At 39.1% G+C, this 13,955-nt stretch overlaps 1 protein-coding gene across 1 annotated transcript in view; it reads right to left on the reverse strand.

The window, feature by feature from the left end:
• The window catches only part of LOC140241727 (protein RRP5 homolog), a 57,556-nt gene extending 43,618 nt beyond the window's left edge, over positions 1–13,938 (reverse strand). Inside the window, exons 1-4 of the mRNA XM_072321475.1 lie at positions 13,874–13,938; positions 2,678–2,894; positions 2,034–2,174; positions 1,376–1,546 (exon numbers count right to left, since the gene is read on the reverse strand). Coding sequence (XP_072177576.1) covers positions 1,376–1,546; positions 2,034–2,174; positions 2,678–2,803 — 438 coding nt within the window. The 5' untranslated portion in view covers positions 2,804–2,894; positions 13,874–13,938. The remainder of the gene's footprint in view (positions 1–1,375; positions 1,547–2,033; positions 2,175–2,677; positions 2,895–13,873) is intronic.
• Positions 13,939–13,955: the final 17 nt, after the last annotated feature.

Below are 13,955 nucleotides of genomic sequence, written 5' to 3' on the forward strand. Positions count from 1 at the left end.
TCCCAATAGGTGTATAGTACAATGTCTTGACAATGTGTGATGACAGTTTCACATAACTGGCAAAATATCGAAATAACAGGTTTGTCAGAAATATCTTGAATGTTCACTTTCCACGAACTGGGTTTGCTATAATTGTCTATTAAAGAGTGCAGGTACACATATTTGGGGAATTGAAAATTTTTACTTGACTTCTGACTGACCTTATTATAAGTTTATGCATTGAGTATAATTTTCAAGGTATGAAGAAAGAGTGTAATTACAGTACAAAATATTTTTTTTTCATTTAAACCTGACCTTTGACCCTTAACCTTTGACCTTTGACCTTCTGGCTGGAAATTTCCAAGAGAATCTCCATCAAGTAATACATGTACATATATTAAACACTTTTAAAACTTATAATGCAATCATTGCATATACTAGTATACATGTATGAGGGTAATACAGTAGTAACATTTTCAGGAGTTGACCTTGACCTTTGAACCCCCTGACTATTGACCCATGACCCCTAAATTCCCTAGATAATCCCTGCCAGTCAGTACATGCATATGTACCATGTTCCATGAAGATACATTGAACCATTTGCGAGAAAAGTGATATTGCAACAATTTTACCTAACCTTTGACCTTTTGACCTTTGACCTTATGACATGAAACTCTCTCTGGAGAATCCTTACGCAGTAGTACATGTCTACACTAAGTTTTAAGAAAATAACTGCGGGCATTGCATAGATATGGGGGAAATAGCAACATTTTTAGCATTTGACCTTGACCTTTTGACCTTTGACCTCTTGTCAATGTCACTAGAATCTACTCAACTAATTGTCCCATCATACATCATCCTTGGACCAAGTTTGGTGAAAGCTGCTTCATCCAGTTTTGAGTTATCACATAAACAGATAAATTTTAGGATTTGACCTTGATCTTTGACCTTTGACCTCTGTCCGATTTCACTGAAAAACTAAACAAGTAATTGTCCCATCATACATCATCCTCCAACAAAGTTTGGTGAAATTTGCTCCATACAGTCTTGAGTTATCGCGTAAACGGATACAATGTCATGATTTGACCTTGACCTTTGACCTTTAGCCGATTTCACTCAAAATCTTATCAAATCGTTGCCCCATCATACTTCATACTTGGACCAAGTTTGGTAAAATTCCAGTAAATATTACTCAAGTTATCGCGTAAACGAAAGCGGACGGACGTACGGACGTACAGACGTACGGACGTACGTACGGACGGACGGACAACCCGAAAACATAATGCCTCCGGCACCACTTCGTGGCGGAGGCATAAAAAAATCAAAATTACTGACAGCTATATTACCTTGAGCATAACTTCACAATGTGTATAATATGTTTCAAATGTGAACAAACCTCCTCATCAGCTCCTTCCTCCACATTCATTTCTTGCAGCTTTTGTGTGAAAGGGGCCGAGATATCTGTGATCTGTACAAATCCCTTTAGACAATTGGGCAGGCTGAGCACGACTTCATACTCGTGGACCTCCTTGACCGCTGCCAGTACCAACATGCCCTCAGAGATTGTCTGCATAAGATTCAGTGGCACAAGTATTAATTGGTTCAGTTTGCCAGTCGGCTCCATGCACATTGTACACAATCTTCACAAATAACATAAAGCCTATCACCAGTAATGTACCTTTCACCTCCAATGTGTTCTGTCAGAGCATCTCTATCCAAATCTGAAAATCTGAAGAGATCCTGATCATATCAACATTGTACCTCCAATAAACTTTTATTGATGTAAAAAAAAATATGAATCTATATCTGCAGTTTGCATTGAAGGATATACCACAAGATGTGTTTGAAACTGCTTAATATCAGTTCATTGTAATATAATGTTTGTTTCACCCCGCTCCATTCTACTTTTGGCAATACAAATTTGTTATTTGTTTGACAGGAACTGCAAAAACCACTAGAAAAAAAAAAATACAACAAACTGATGTTGCATTATGTATTGTTTATTTCTCTGTTTCTTCCTGATAATTACATTCTGAAATACCATACATCTCTACCTTTTGAGAGAAAATTCTGGGAGTGAATTTTTCCATCTCAGTCACAACCACAGACTCCTCAGCCTCAGCTGCTGTCTCTTCATCCTTTTTTATCTTCTTCTTCTTCTTCTTGACTATACTTAAGGTTTCTTCTCCTGATTCCTAAAGACAGAGAATAAACATGTTGAAAGCAAGAGAATATTAATCAGAGGTGTGAGGGTTGAGGTGTGAATTTCCTTCAATTTGTCTCCCTCTACAAATAAAATTTGTAAGATCGCAACTGCTGATATGTAATTTAACAAACACGGAAAGCAGTAGATGACACGTTCGAGTCCTGGGTTCTTTTTTTCCAACACGTTTGTTAAATTACAGATCAGCGGTTGCGATCTTACAAATGTCATTTGCAGAGAGACACAAACAGAAGAAATTTCACATCTCAATAATCATGTTCATACGGACAATAACAAGACAATCAAAGGGACAATATAATCAATACATGTGACTGACAGGCAGACAGACAAGACAAAAAAGCAGACATCATGCACACATTTTGCTTCAAGGGAAATTTGAAATGACTGAGAACAGGAGGAACTTGTTTTCAAGATAAAAGGTTAGGCAAAAGTAGGGAAAGGATGCAAATTTAATAGAAAAAAGGAAAAGATTACCTGAAACAACACATCCCTGGCAGGTCTCTTCACAGCTTGTTTTGCAGAGTGTTTCACTTTGTCCTTCACCAAGACCTTTGGGCCAGCTGGCCTGGCAGGAGTACCTCTAGGAAAGTCTTCCTCCATCACTGAATATCTTTGAGCCAATGAATATCAAGTGACTTGGCAGCAGTATACACATACATTGGGTGTTTTCTCTCACTCTGTGATCTGGAGACTGGACAAAGCACAGACAATACAGAATCAAATTTTGTGACATTAGATATTACTGCACCCACAATTCATTTTTTTACTAGTAAAAAGCAAAACTGACTTTAAAAGGGAGTGCAGGTACCATTGATTCCTCAATGCAGTGATGAATATGGTGGTCAATGGGTGCAATTTTAGTTTTGGAGGAAACTTACTAAAGCAGTATGAAAATAGCAATGATGTACTGATGACGTTATGACAATACACCTCACATCTACAGTACATGGTGCCAATGTACAATTCTTTTGTATCCATACTTTAAGATAGGATTCTGGATACCCAGATTGCACCAAAATCACTGGATATGATTATTTCCAATCACTCACATAAATCTGAACTAAATAGGTCTTTGGGTATTGTTGATATCTATGTCTCCTCCATGTTGTCGCTCAAGGTGTGAGTCTTGTCGCAAGCTCAGAGTGTGATGGTATTGGCAAAAAACCTCAATACTGGCCATTGCAATAACTATAAGTACAAGGGTTTAAATGCATATATGTGATGACATAAATGGTATCCCGGGGTACCAAACAAAAATCAGCCATTTTGTTGAGTTATTTATTTTTTTCAAAAGGTTGTACCCTGGGTGCCAAAAAGAGGAAATTATTTTGGTGCCAGAGCTAGTGCGCGCTAGCCACTGCACTGCACTGCACCAAAGCACACGCTAGTGGTATCGCAGCTTCCATGCACGCATAGTATAACATGCAGTGGCATGGGAATGACTATGTAGATGCACACACAGTGCATGCATTTTTCTCTGGCTGTCCTCGAGTGGACGTGAGGTGGCGCTACCCAACGCGGTTACCCGGGGTACTACGGTACCCCGGGGTAACGCGTGATGCATCATGTGTCGATTTGCGAAATTCCTCGATCAACGGGCACTGCAACGTCCCCGATGCAACCTCATGCCAACAAGGCATGCTGTTGCGCATTTTTCAGCGGCCCTGAACGTGCATTGACATTGAACACATATAACACTGAATTTTGACCAGCTGGCCAGGGCGGTCAGATTCTGGTCAGTTATCATTCATAGCAATATATTTCTGGATTTTCTGAAATTCTATGATGTATTGCAAAACAAAATCATCAGTGAGATAAATGTACAGTTAAACTCGCATAAGTCAATCTTCTCGGGACTGAGCAAAACACATCGACTTAGGCGATTTTCGACTTGTGCGTTAGTCGAAAAAAATCGACTTAACAACAGTTACACCACACGTACATTATGTATAAATGTACATGTATGTTGTCTAACTCTGGAGCCGAGAGCTGGAGAGGTGGTGTGCCGCAGCACGCCCCGGGTCGCCCGGCAGGGCCACGGCTAACTTTGCATGGACAGTGCATTAGTATTGGCACAAGTCCGATTATTTTACACCCTTGTTAAACCTTGGGGAAGTGAATATGAACGATATTTGAGCAGTGATTGATTCCAGTTTACCATACCGTGGCTTGAAATGCGTGTAGAGGTGTAATTCTGATTTACCCGTGCCTGTAACTTTCCCCCTACTTTCCGCTTTGAAAACTCAGCAGCTTCATCCATCCACTGCACTGTACAGCGCAGACTGCAAACATACACAGACTATACACAGCCCAGTCGCTGTACGTACGCACAACTATTACACAGCCCAGTAATTGCTGTACGTACGTAGCGCTAGCGCGACAGGGCTGGACCAGCGGACCTCCAAACACGAAGAGAGTTCAACAATCGCATGCGATCGCTTTGAATTTTGATACTTTAGATCATTTTTTTTTTGTCACCTGTCTGGTCGGGCTAGTTCTTATGTAAACAAAAACTGGCGTCTCGTGATTTTGACAGTGATTTATTGCACAATAAAATCTTATTCGACTTAGGCACAGTGAATTTAATGGTTTTCCGTGAAAGTGTTCTTGGAATTTCATCGACTTAGGCGAGTATTCGAGTTACAAAATTCGACTTGTGAGTGAATTAATACACGTATGTCAATGGGGAAAAATCGGGACTTTTTAAAATCATCGACTTGCGCGATTATTCGACATATGCGATGTCGACTTAGGCGAGTTTAACTGTAGTTTAATATATTAAACTACCCCAACCAGCCTTTGCACAGTGTCTGAAACCCACACACCAACTTGGCTAAATCCTCTGCACAGCTACAAAACTTGTCAAGTGTTGAAATTTCTACATTCTAGCACAAATTTTACTATGACTCACATGGAAATTAGAGCATGGCATAACGAAATCATTCCATAATGACCACTTGCGTGATATCCATAGTCTGCATAGAGCAAAATTTCAATTCCTAAGAGTACAGCCTGACCACCGCAGTGTTTATTCAAGATATGCTGTAACGGCTTTGACCAAAGACACTTACTTTAAATGGAAGTGCTCAGTATATAATGAGAGCTGAGCATGTGCATTGAAAGAGTTGCAAAAACCTTGTATATACACATTTCCGTAGAGATAAGAGCTTGTACAGCTGAGCGCATAGCAACCATTTTTGACAATCCTTTCAATTGCAACCGAAGGAATCTCTTTGAAATGAGAATTGAGAGACAGGGCCGACAACAGTAGTGCGAAGAAAATGTGATCTACACCTTGTGGACAAATGGGAATTCAGTGTGTATAAAACATTTAAATCTTCATTTTTGGTCAGTTGTAAATTGTGTATGTCAATATTGACAATAAAAATAGCAAGCTAAATTGATCAAGTTAGCAAAAATAGGTCTGAGTAATAAACATGACGTACATTGTACAGTGTATTGAATTCAAAATCCATATTGTCGGTCGGAATAAGGTGTGGTTTCGGATCTGGAATGGTATTGCCACTTGGTATTGCCACCTGCACCAAGGTTCGACCTCCCGTGCCACAGTTCGACCGTGTGCAAAGCATATAATAGACTAAGTTTCTACATGTAGCAGGCAGTCAAATTTTGGACAGCGTTATGGTCGAATTATGGGCAGTTTGCATTACAGCCTGTTGCGACACTTGTGTACAGTGACAGGGTTGTGTATACCGGTAGTTAATATTTAACATACATTGTTGCAGATATGATTTTGTATTCAATGAATGATTTTAGTTGAATAAAGAAAAGCTCAAATGGCCAAATTCTGGTCAGCTTTGATACTCTAGAAGATTATCCCCATTTGCAACATGGGCAGTTTTATCTATTGATATAACAGCTTTTTGTAGTAAGAACGTCAAGTAGGCTTAGTCCCGCTTTAGAACAAAGAGCATGAGTTACTGTACAGTGAATGGGAAGTGAGGGATCTTACAACTGATTGGGCCTTTTCATCAACCAACATGACCAACTTTATCCGTAGCCAAGATTCAAGCTACAAGGAATAATAGAGCAATATTGTGCACTACCCCTTCTTCCTCATTTGGGTCTAGATGGAACGTAGAGGAGTATTTTGAATACGATCAAGAAGAATGAAACGGCCTCTGATGGAATTTATTAGGCACTGGCATGGCAACTTGTCCATCTGCTGCAATATTTGTTCAACTCAAATAATACATACAAAATTATATCTACAACAATGTATGTTAGATAATCAAACTACTTTCTACTGATTTTTACATACATCGTAAAATTTCACAAAAACCTAAAATATTATCAGTATCACCTTGATAATCCACCAGAATCCATCTGGCCTCTCCAGAATTCGGACGCGCGCTGTGCGCGTTCAATGTCAATGTGAGTACAAGGCCCCTGAAAAAATGTGAAGCGCCATACCTTGTTGGCGTAAGGTTCTATGGGGGATGTTGCGGCGTCTGTTGGTGTCCAAATTCTGGCGAGTCGGCACTTGCGTTCAATGCCTATGCCTGTACAATAGATTTAACCACTGCATTAGCACGTACAGAGATTTTGTTTTATATATGTGTGCTTTCGAGGATACCATCACACTCTGAGCTTGCGATAGGCGAAAAATCTTGGAACAGTACAGCGTATTTCTCGATTTTTAGTACTTTGTCGGTGACCCTGATTCTTAACACGAGACTTAAATCATGCACACTTTTGAAAAGTTGCACGGATTCTGCACTTTTGATGGCGAAATCTGGGATTTTAGATTTTTCCTGTTGTGAACGACAGTGCCAGTATGTTAATGGCGGCTGTGTGTTAGCACCGTGTGTCTCTACCGTGTCATTACTGGTTTACTGTATCTGCGTTTCGACTCTGTTTGACTTGCAATGTTCAAACTGCAAGTTTCCTTACATCACAAGCCACGTCAGGAGTAAGTCCAAATCGTCTCCAACCATGTCGTCGTCGAGAACAAGACTAAAGAAGAAATCTTCTAAATCTGGTCACCATGTTGAAACCATCGACGAAGATTCCCCCGAGGACTCCCCCGACCTGGCTGGGCATTCCAGTCTAGGTTGTACCGGCAGAGACGTCTCTACTGCTGCTGGGCACTCAAGCACTACACCTCATTCAAATGCAAATTGTGCTGCCGACACAAGTGAAAGTGCGAATGCAAATACGAGCACGGACAATGTCAAGACCGCCGACATGAAAGAGCTCATTTCCGAGCAAGTGATGAAAGCCCTTTGTTCAGAATCTGTCATCAAGGAAATAGTTGACGCCGTTTACACAGCTGTCTACGAGAAACTTGGGGATGAACTTCATGCTTCGTTTCAGCTAGAATTGAAGCAAAGGGACGAAAAGATCAGTGAACTTGCTTCATCATCGGAGAAACTCCAGAAGAAGATCAAATACTTGGAATCAGAGCTGGAGAAACAGGAACAGTATTCACGTCGTCAGTGTCTACGAGTATACGGCCTCCCAGAATCTCCAAAGGAGAATACGGATGATGCCATCCTCGCTCTTGCCACCAAGATCGGTGTCGACCTGGATGTTCGGGACCTAGACAGAAGCCACAGGATCACCTCCAAGCCGCGCTCCGGCGATCGATCTACCAACCATCAGTCACCTGCAAAACCCAGACCACTCCTAGTCAAATTTGCGAGATACAACGCTCGTAACCAGATGTATGCTGCCAAGTCGCGATTGAAGGGGACAGGAATTGTCATCCGCGAAGACTTGACATCTGAAAGGCAGGAACTGTACTACAAAGCACTCTCTCACGTGAACACTACGCAAACATGGTCATCTGACGGAAGAATCTTCACAATAACAAAAAACGGAACCAAGAAACTGATCACTTCCCTCCGCGACATCGACACTTTGTGAATAATCAATAAAGCTTCATTATCTCTGTCTTCTAATGGCGTCTTTCTGTGAGTATCTAGGCACTGATTTTTCGGTCAATTCTGATGACGATGAGAATTCCTATTCTCAAAATTACACCTCTGATTGCAATTATTATAATTTTGAACAGTTTCGTGATTCAGTATCTATTAATGCGTCGATGAACAAGCTTAGCTTGATCCATTATAATGCTAGAAGTTTGAATAAGAATTTTGATAAACTTTGTGAAGATTTACAGGTTCTTAAGTTCCCCTTTTCTGTTATAGGAGTAACTGAGACATGGATGAGCAATACATCAAATCATTTTTCTTTACAGGGTTATAATATGTTCCAAGCTAATCGTATTGAAGGCCGAGGCGGAGGAGTAGCATTATATGTCAGAGAAAATCTGTCTGTTCAAACTTTACAAGATGTAGAATTGTCTATTGATGGCGTAGAATCTCTTTTCATTGAAACCACGGATGCAATTAAGAACAAGATAATAATTGGAATAGTATATCGTAAACCTTCTTCAAATGTCGGTGATTTCATAAAATCCTTTGATTTAGTTTTGAATACATTGAATGCAATGTCGAAAGTGTGTTTTATTATGGGAGATTTGAATCTTGATTTGATACAGTATGACCAAAACAGTGTCATTCAGAATTACGTTGATATGCTTTTTTCAATGGGGTATTCCCCCCTGATATGTAAACCGACCCGTGTATGTTCTAATTCAGCTACTCTTATAGACAATATTTTTACCAATTCTTCTGACCATCATTTCATTTCTGGTATTTTACTCTCTGATTTGAGCGACCATTATCCAGTTTTTTCTGTTTCTTCTTTAGCTACGTTGAGTCCAAATAGTAAAAAGCATAGTGTATTATCACGGAAAATAACACCTTTGTCATTATCATCACTGATGGGCGATTTATCGAAAGCTGACTGGTCAGATATCCTTGAGCTGAACGCCAATCTTGCCTATGAGTTATTTTTGGACCGCTTTCTGTTTATATTGAATGAACATATGCCGCTTAGAAAAAGGGGTTCTGTTGATAAAAGGATTAAAAAGCCCTGGATCACACGTGCAATATTGAAATCAATCAAGAAGAAAAACAGATTATTTAAATTGTACAAACTGAACCCAAACAACAGTAATGAATCATTTTATAAGCAATATCGTAATAGATTGAACTCTGTTATTCGACATGCTAAAAGAAAATATTATTATGATGAGTTTCATAAGACTAAATTTGATTCAAAACGTATGTGGAAATTTATTAACCGGACTCTGGGAAAAACTGATAGTAATCTGCCTGAAATTTTAGTACAAGGAAATGATGTTATATGTGATCAAGTTTTAATAGCAAATATTTTTAATGAATATTTTGTGGATGTTGGTCCAAATTTGTCTCGTTCGATTGATACATCAGATACGTCTATGAGTTTTTCTGATTTTCTCTCTGGTAATTTTGAACGTTCTTTCTTTTTTAAACCGGTTTCTGAATCAGAAATATATGATATTGTTCACAAAATTGATGGTAACAAGAGTGCTGGCTTTGATAACATACCCGCTTCCATTGTAAAATCAGTTATCACATTTATCATTAAACCAATTGTACATATATGTAATTTATCTCTTGAAACCGGCGTATTTCCATCCAGTATGAAAACTGCCAAAGTTATCCCTGTGTTTAAGAAAGGGGACAAGAATGATTGTAATAACTACAGACCTATATCAGTACTACCGGTTTTTGCAAAAATATTGGAGAGAATAGCATTTGATAGGCTTTACACTTTTCTTAATCAGAATGATATTCTTTGTTCTAATCAATATGGTTTCCGTTCCCATTATTCTACTGAGTTTGCTATAATTGATTTATATGATCGGGTATTGAATCTTATCAATAAAAATAAGCATGCAATTGCAATATTTATGGATTTATCGAAGGCCTTCGACACCCTTTCCCATTCAGTTTTATTATCCAAATTGCAATACTACGGGGTTCGTGGTATACCATACCAGTGGTTTCATAGTTATTTAACTGGGCGAAAACAATATACTTTATATAATACTTACTGCTCTAATAGCAACTCATTATTGTGCGGTGTTCCCCAGGGGTCCATATTAGGACCCCTTCTGTTTTTGATATATATTAATGATATTGTAAAATGTGCACCGTTTTTTCAGTTCTTATTATTTGCAGATGACACTACTTTAGTAGCATCCCATTCTGATTTTTCAGTTTTGATTGATTCCATAAATGAAAATTTGAATTTAGTTTATACTTGGCTTCTCTGTAATAAGTTGTCATTGAATGTTCTCAAAACAAAATATGTCGTATTTCGTTATTCGCAAAATTTGAGTGAAAATTATGACAACATATCATTGTATATAAATGACACTGAAATTGAACACTGCTCGGTAGTAACATACTTGGGAGTGACATTAGATCAACATTTTGCCTGGGATTTTCATATAAATCATGTCAGTTCGAAGGTATCCAGGATCATTGGTATACTTCAACATATAAGGCATTTTGTCCCCCTTCGTATTTTGTTTATGATGTACAATGCATTTATTCTTCCATATATTATGTATTGCAACACTGTGTGGGCCACTGCATACCCGTCCAAACTCTGCAAACTGCACCGTCTTCAAAAACGGGCTCTGCGTATCTGTTCAAATGCCGAATTTTATGCTCCATCTATGCCTTTATTTTATAGTTTGAACACTCTAAATATTTATGATATTAATAGATTAAGTATTTGTATGATTATGCATCGTTATTTTTCCAATACATTACCTGAGTATCTGATGGAAATGTTTTCTTTGAATCTGGATGTACACAATTATGATACTACAAATAGACAACTTTCCCACAAATCTAGAGTAACTTCCCATTCCCTGTATAAATCGATTCGGTATACTGGACCAAATATGTGGAATTCTCTGCCTCCATCGCTACGCAATATTCAATTTCTGAACTCATTTAAAATTAAGTATAAGTTTCATCTTTTGTCGTTTTATGTTTAACGCAACAATTTATATTCACTCACATTCACACACTCGCTCACGCGCGAACACACATTGAGTTATTCTGTGCTGTACTGTAGCTATATATTTCTATGTCATACGTTATGGGTGTATCTACCTGTCAAGCCTCCTAGGCTTTTACTGATACATCCTATTTCATTTTTCTTTATTACAATGCACTCCGTTTGTTCTATTGTATTTGTTCGCTGATAGTATTTTTACCATTTTAACCTGTACATATTGTGTATATATGCATGATTGTTATTTTTCCAATCTTTTTATCCGAAGAATGAAATAAACGAATGAATGAATGAATGAAATGATGTGATATGTGTGTGTTGTGACTTTAGAATTTGCTGGCTTGTGATAAGTGATAACTACAGTTAGCGTCCGGATTCTGGAGGCTGGCTGAAAACTGGGGGTTTTACCTGAGAACCCCACGGCAATTGTGCACTTTACGGCCCTTTATTATCGGTACCTCATTCCTCATACGACAAGGTGATATCCCATGAACCACTGCACCCTGAGCAGCTGGTGCATGGTGAGCTTCTCTTGCTGTATGGAATGCCGTTTGACAAGTGATAAGGTCACTACAAGCCTGCCTCACTCACTGCGCTTCTAAACTGTAGCTGCGTAGCTGACACATCGAACACTGTGCAATTGCCATATCACGTGTCTCTTTGCTCTCTGATGCAGGCTTATCAAGCTTTACATTTGTAATGTTACATTGCAAAAATTGCCATGATCATGGCGTAGTGTAGCATGGTGTAGAGGATAAACACAACAAACTGACAAATCAGGTAGATTTTGGATTTTTTTTTCATTATTTCACACAATAATTACCTCCGCCAAGGGAGGAGGTTATGTTTTCATTACCATTGGTTTGCTTGTTTGTTTGTCCGTGTGCAAAATAACGCAAAAAGTAGTTAACAGATTCTGATGAAACTTACAGGAAAGGTTGAGAATGACTCAAGTAACAAATGGTTCAATTTTGATGGTGATCCAAGAATTATGGGGGAATTTATGAAGGATTTTTTATATTTTGACAGGTAGGGTCAATGAACTTGGGAGTTCAAGCTGCGCATTTTTGAAGTTTTCAAATGCGCTCTAAAGTGCGTGCTCTAGTTTCTGCTAGGGCGAGGCACGCCGCGCAACTGAGCTGAGTGAAGGTTTATGACGTAACAAAGGCTTCTATATTGGGAAATCGGGCGATTTTTCAGCATGTACAATTGTATACCTATGCCTAGCCTGACCAGACCGCTGTGCGAAGAACAGCAGTCTGACATCTACTAGACAAGTCTAGTGTTTTACGTTGTAACAGTATACGACCATCGCTTTTGAAGGTAAAATCGCATTAAAATGTCTTTTATTTTGTTTGATTTTACCAATAAGATGATTTTTACCACTCACCTACATCGTATTTTGCTGATGGTTGAGTTGAATTTGGTGTTTTGTTGGTATCCAGACCTTATTGTTGAATTTTTCTAAGTAGATCGTGCGATGGTAGCATTTTATGTACGCCCGTGCGTTTTGTGTTACGTAAAGCTTGTCGTCTGCTACGTTTTCCGCGCGTGCTGCTCTCATGATTTGACCTTTGCATGGGTCGCTTCCGCTCCGACAAGGTCATGAACTTTTCTGACTCGCTACGTTGCAGATATATACGCCATTCAAATAACACGCAAAAGATGAGGAGTGAAGCAATACGGACGCTTACACTAAGTTACAGACCTGATTTTAATCACGGATTTCGGTGGGTTTTTGACGTAATTAAAAAAAAAATCGCATACCGATAATTGAATGAATATCATAGACTATGGGGATTCCTTATATCTTAGTTTTCTACAATTAATAAAGATATTCTAGAAGGAAACGTACACCCACCGCTGAAAATGACAACGTATACGAATAGGGTAGACGTGCAGCCGCTGTCGCAAAGCGACAGCGGCTGTAGCTGCGTGTAGTTAACCTATGCCATGCCAGGCCATGATGGGTGGAAATCACTGATCTCTATGGATGAGCCCAAAGAGCTTTTCCCCAGTGGTGGAGAGGAGAAAAATCTCTTTGGGAAGAGCAAGATCATCTGTGCCTGTGGAAAGTAGCTGCTTGGCGGAGGTCTGGGAAAGACTTCCTTTTGAGACAGCCACCCCAATCACAATATTCACCATGTTCACTAGTACTAAATAAGTGCATATCTATACAACTCTACCTAGCCTAACCTTGCTTGCGATACACACGCATGCACGCACTTACTTTTGGGTGGCTGTCTCAAAAGGAACTCTTGCCGCGCCGAGGTCTGCACTCTTTAGTCTCAGCTCAGAGGAGAGTGCTTTTCTAATAGTAATTTCTCTTTTGTTTCTCGAATGTCGTTTTCACGCCCCCCTTTTTCCAAGATAAAGATGTCAACATGTTAAACACAAAAATACTCTATGACGATGTATATACTTGTAACACTCTCGCATGAGGAAAAGCTGATTAAAAGTGTTGATGATATGAATCACATAACGATGCAATGTCTAAAATCTGACAGGTTATCATCCGATCACATTACCTACACAAAATAGGATAACATGGGACTATAAAGAATCTCGGTCTATAACTGTCCTCGATAGTATACTATATGGGCAAGTGCTTATGTTCGAGCCATCAAACTCAGCCGCACCTAGCAGAATATAATATGAAATGAGCTCATGTATTTCATACAATGTCAACAACACAAATACACTTCGGGATCAAAATTTACTCACGATGCCGTGATTTCCCTCGAACGCAGATAGCAGTCACTTATTGCACGCCACTACTGCACTGTCGACACAACATAGAAAAACC

Source organism: Diadema setosum, chromosome 18 (genome assembly GCF_964275005.1).
Source record: "Diadema setosum chromosome 18, eeDiaSeto1, whole genome shotgun sequence".
Lineage (NCBI taxonomy): Eukaryota > Metazoa > Echinodermata > Echinoidea > Diadematoida > Diadematidae > Diadema > Diadema setosum.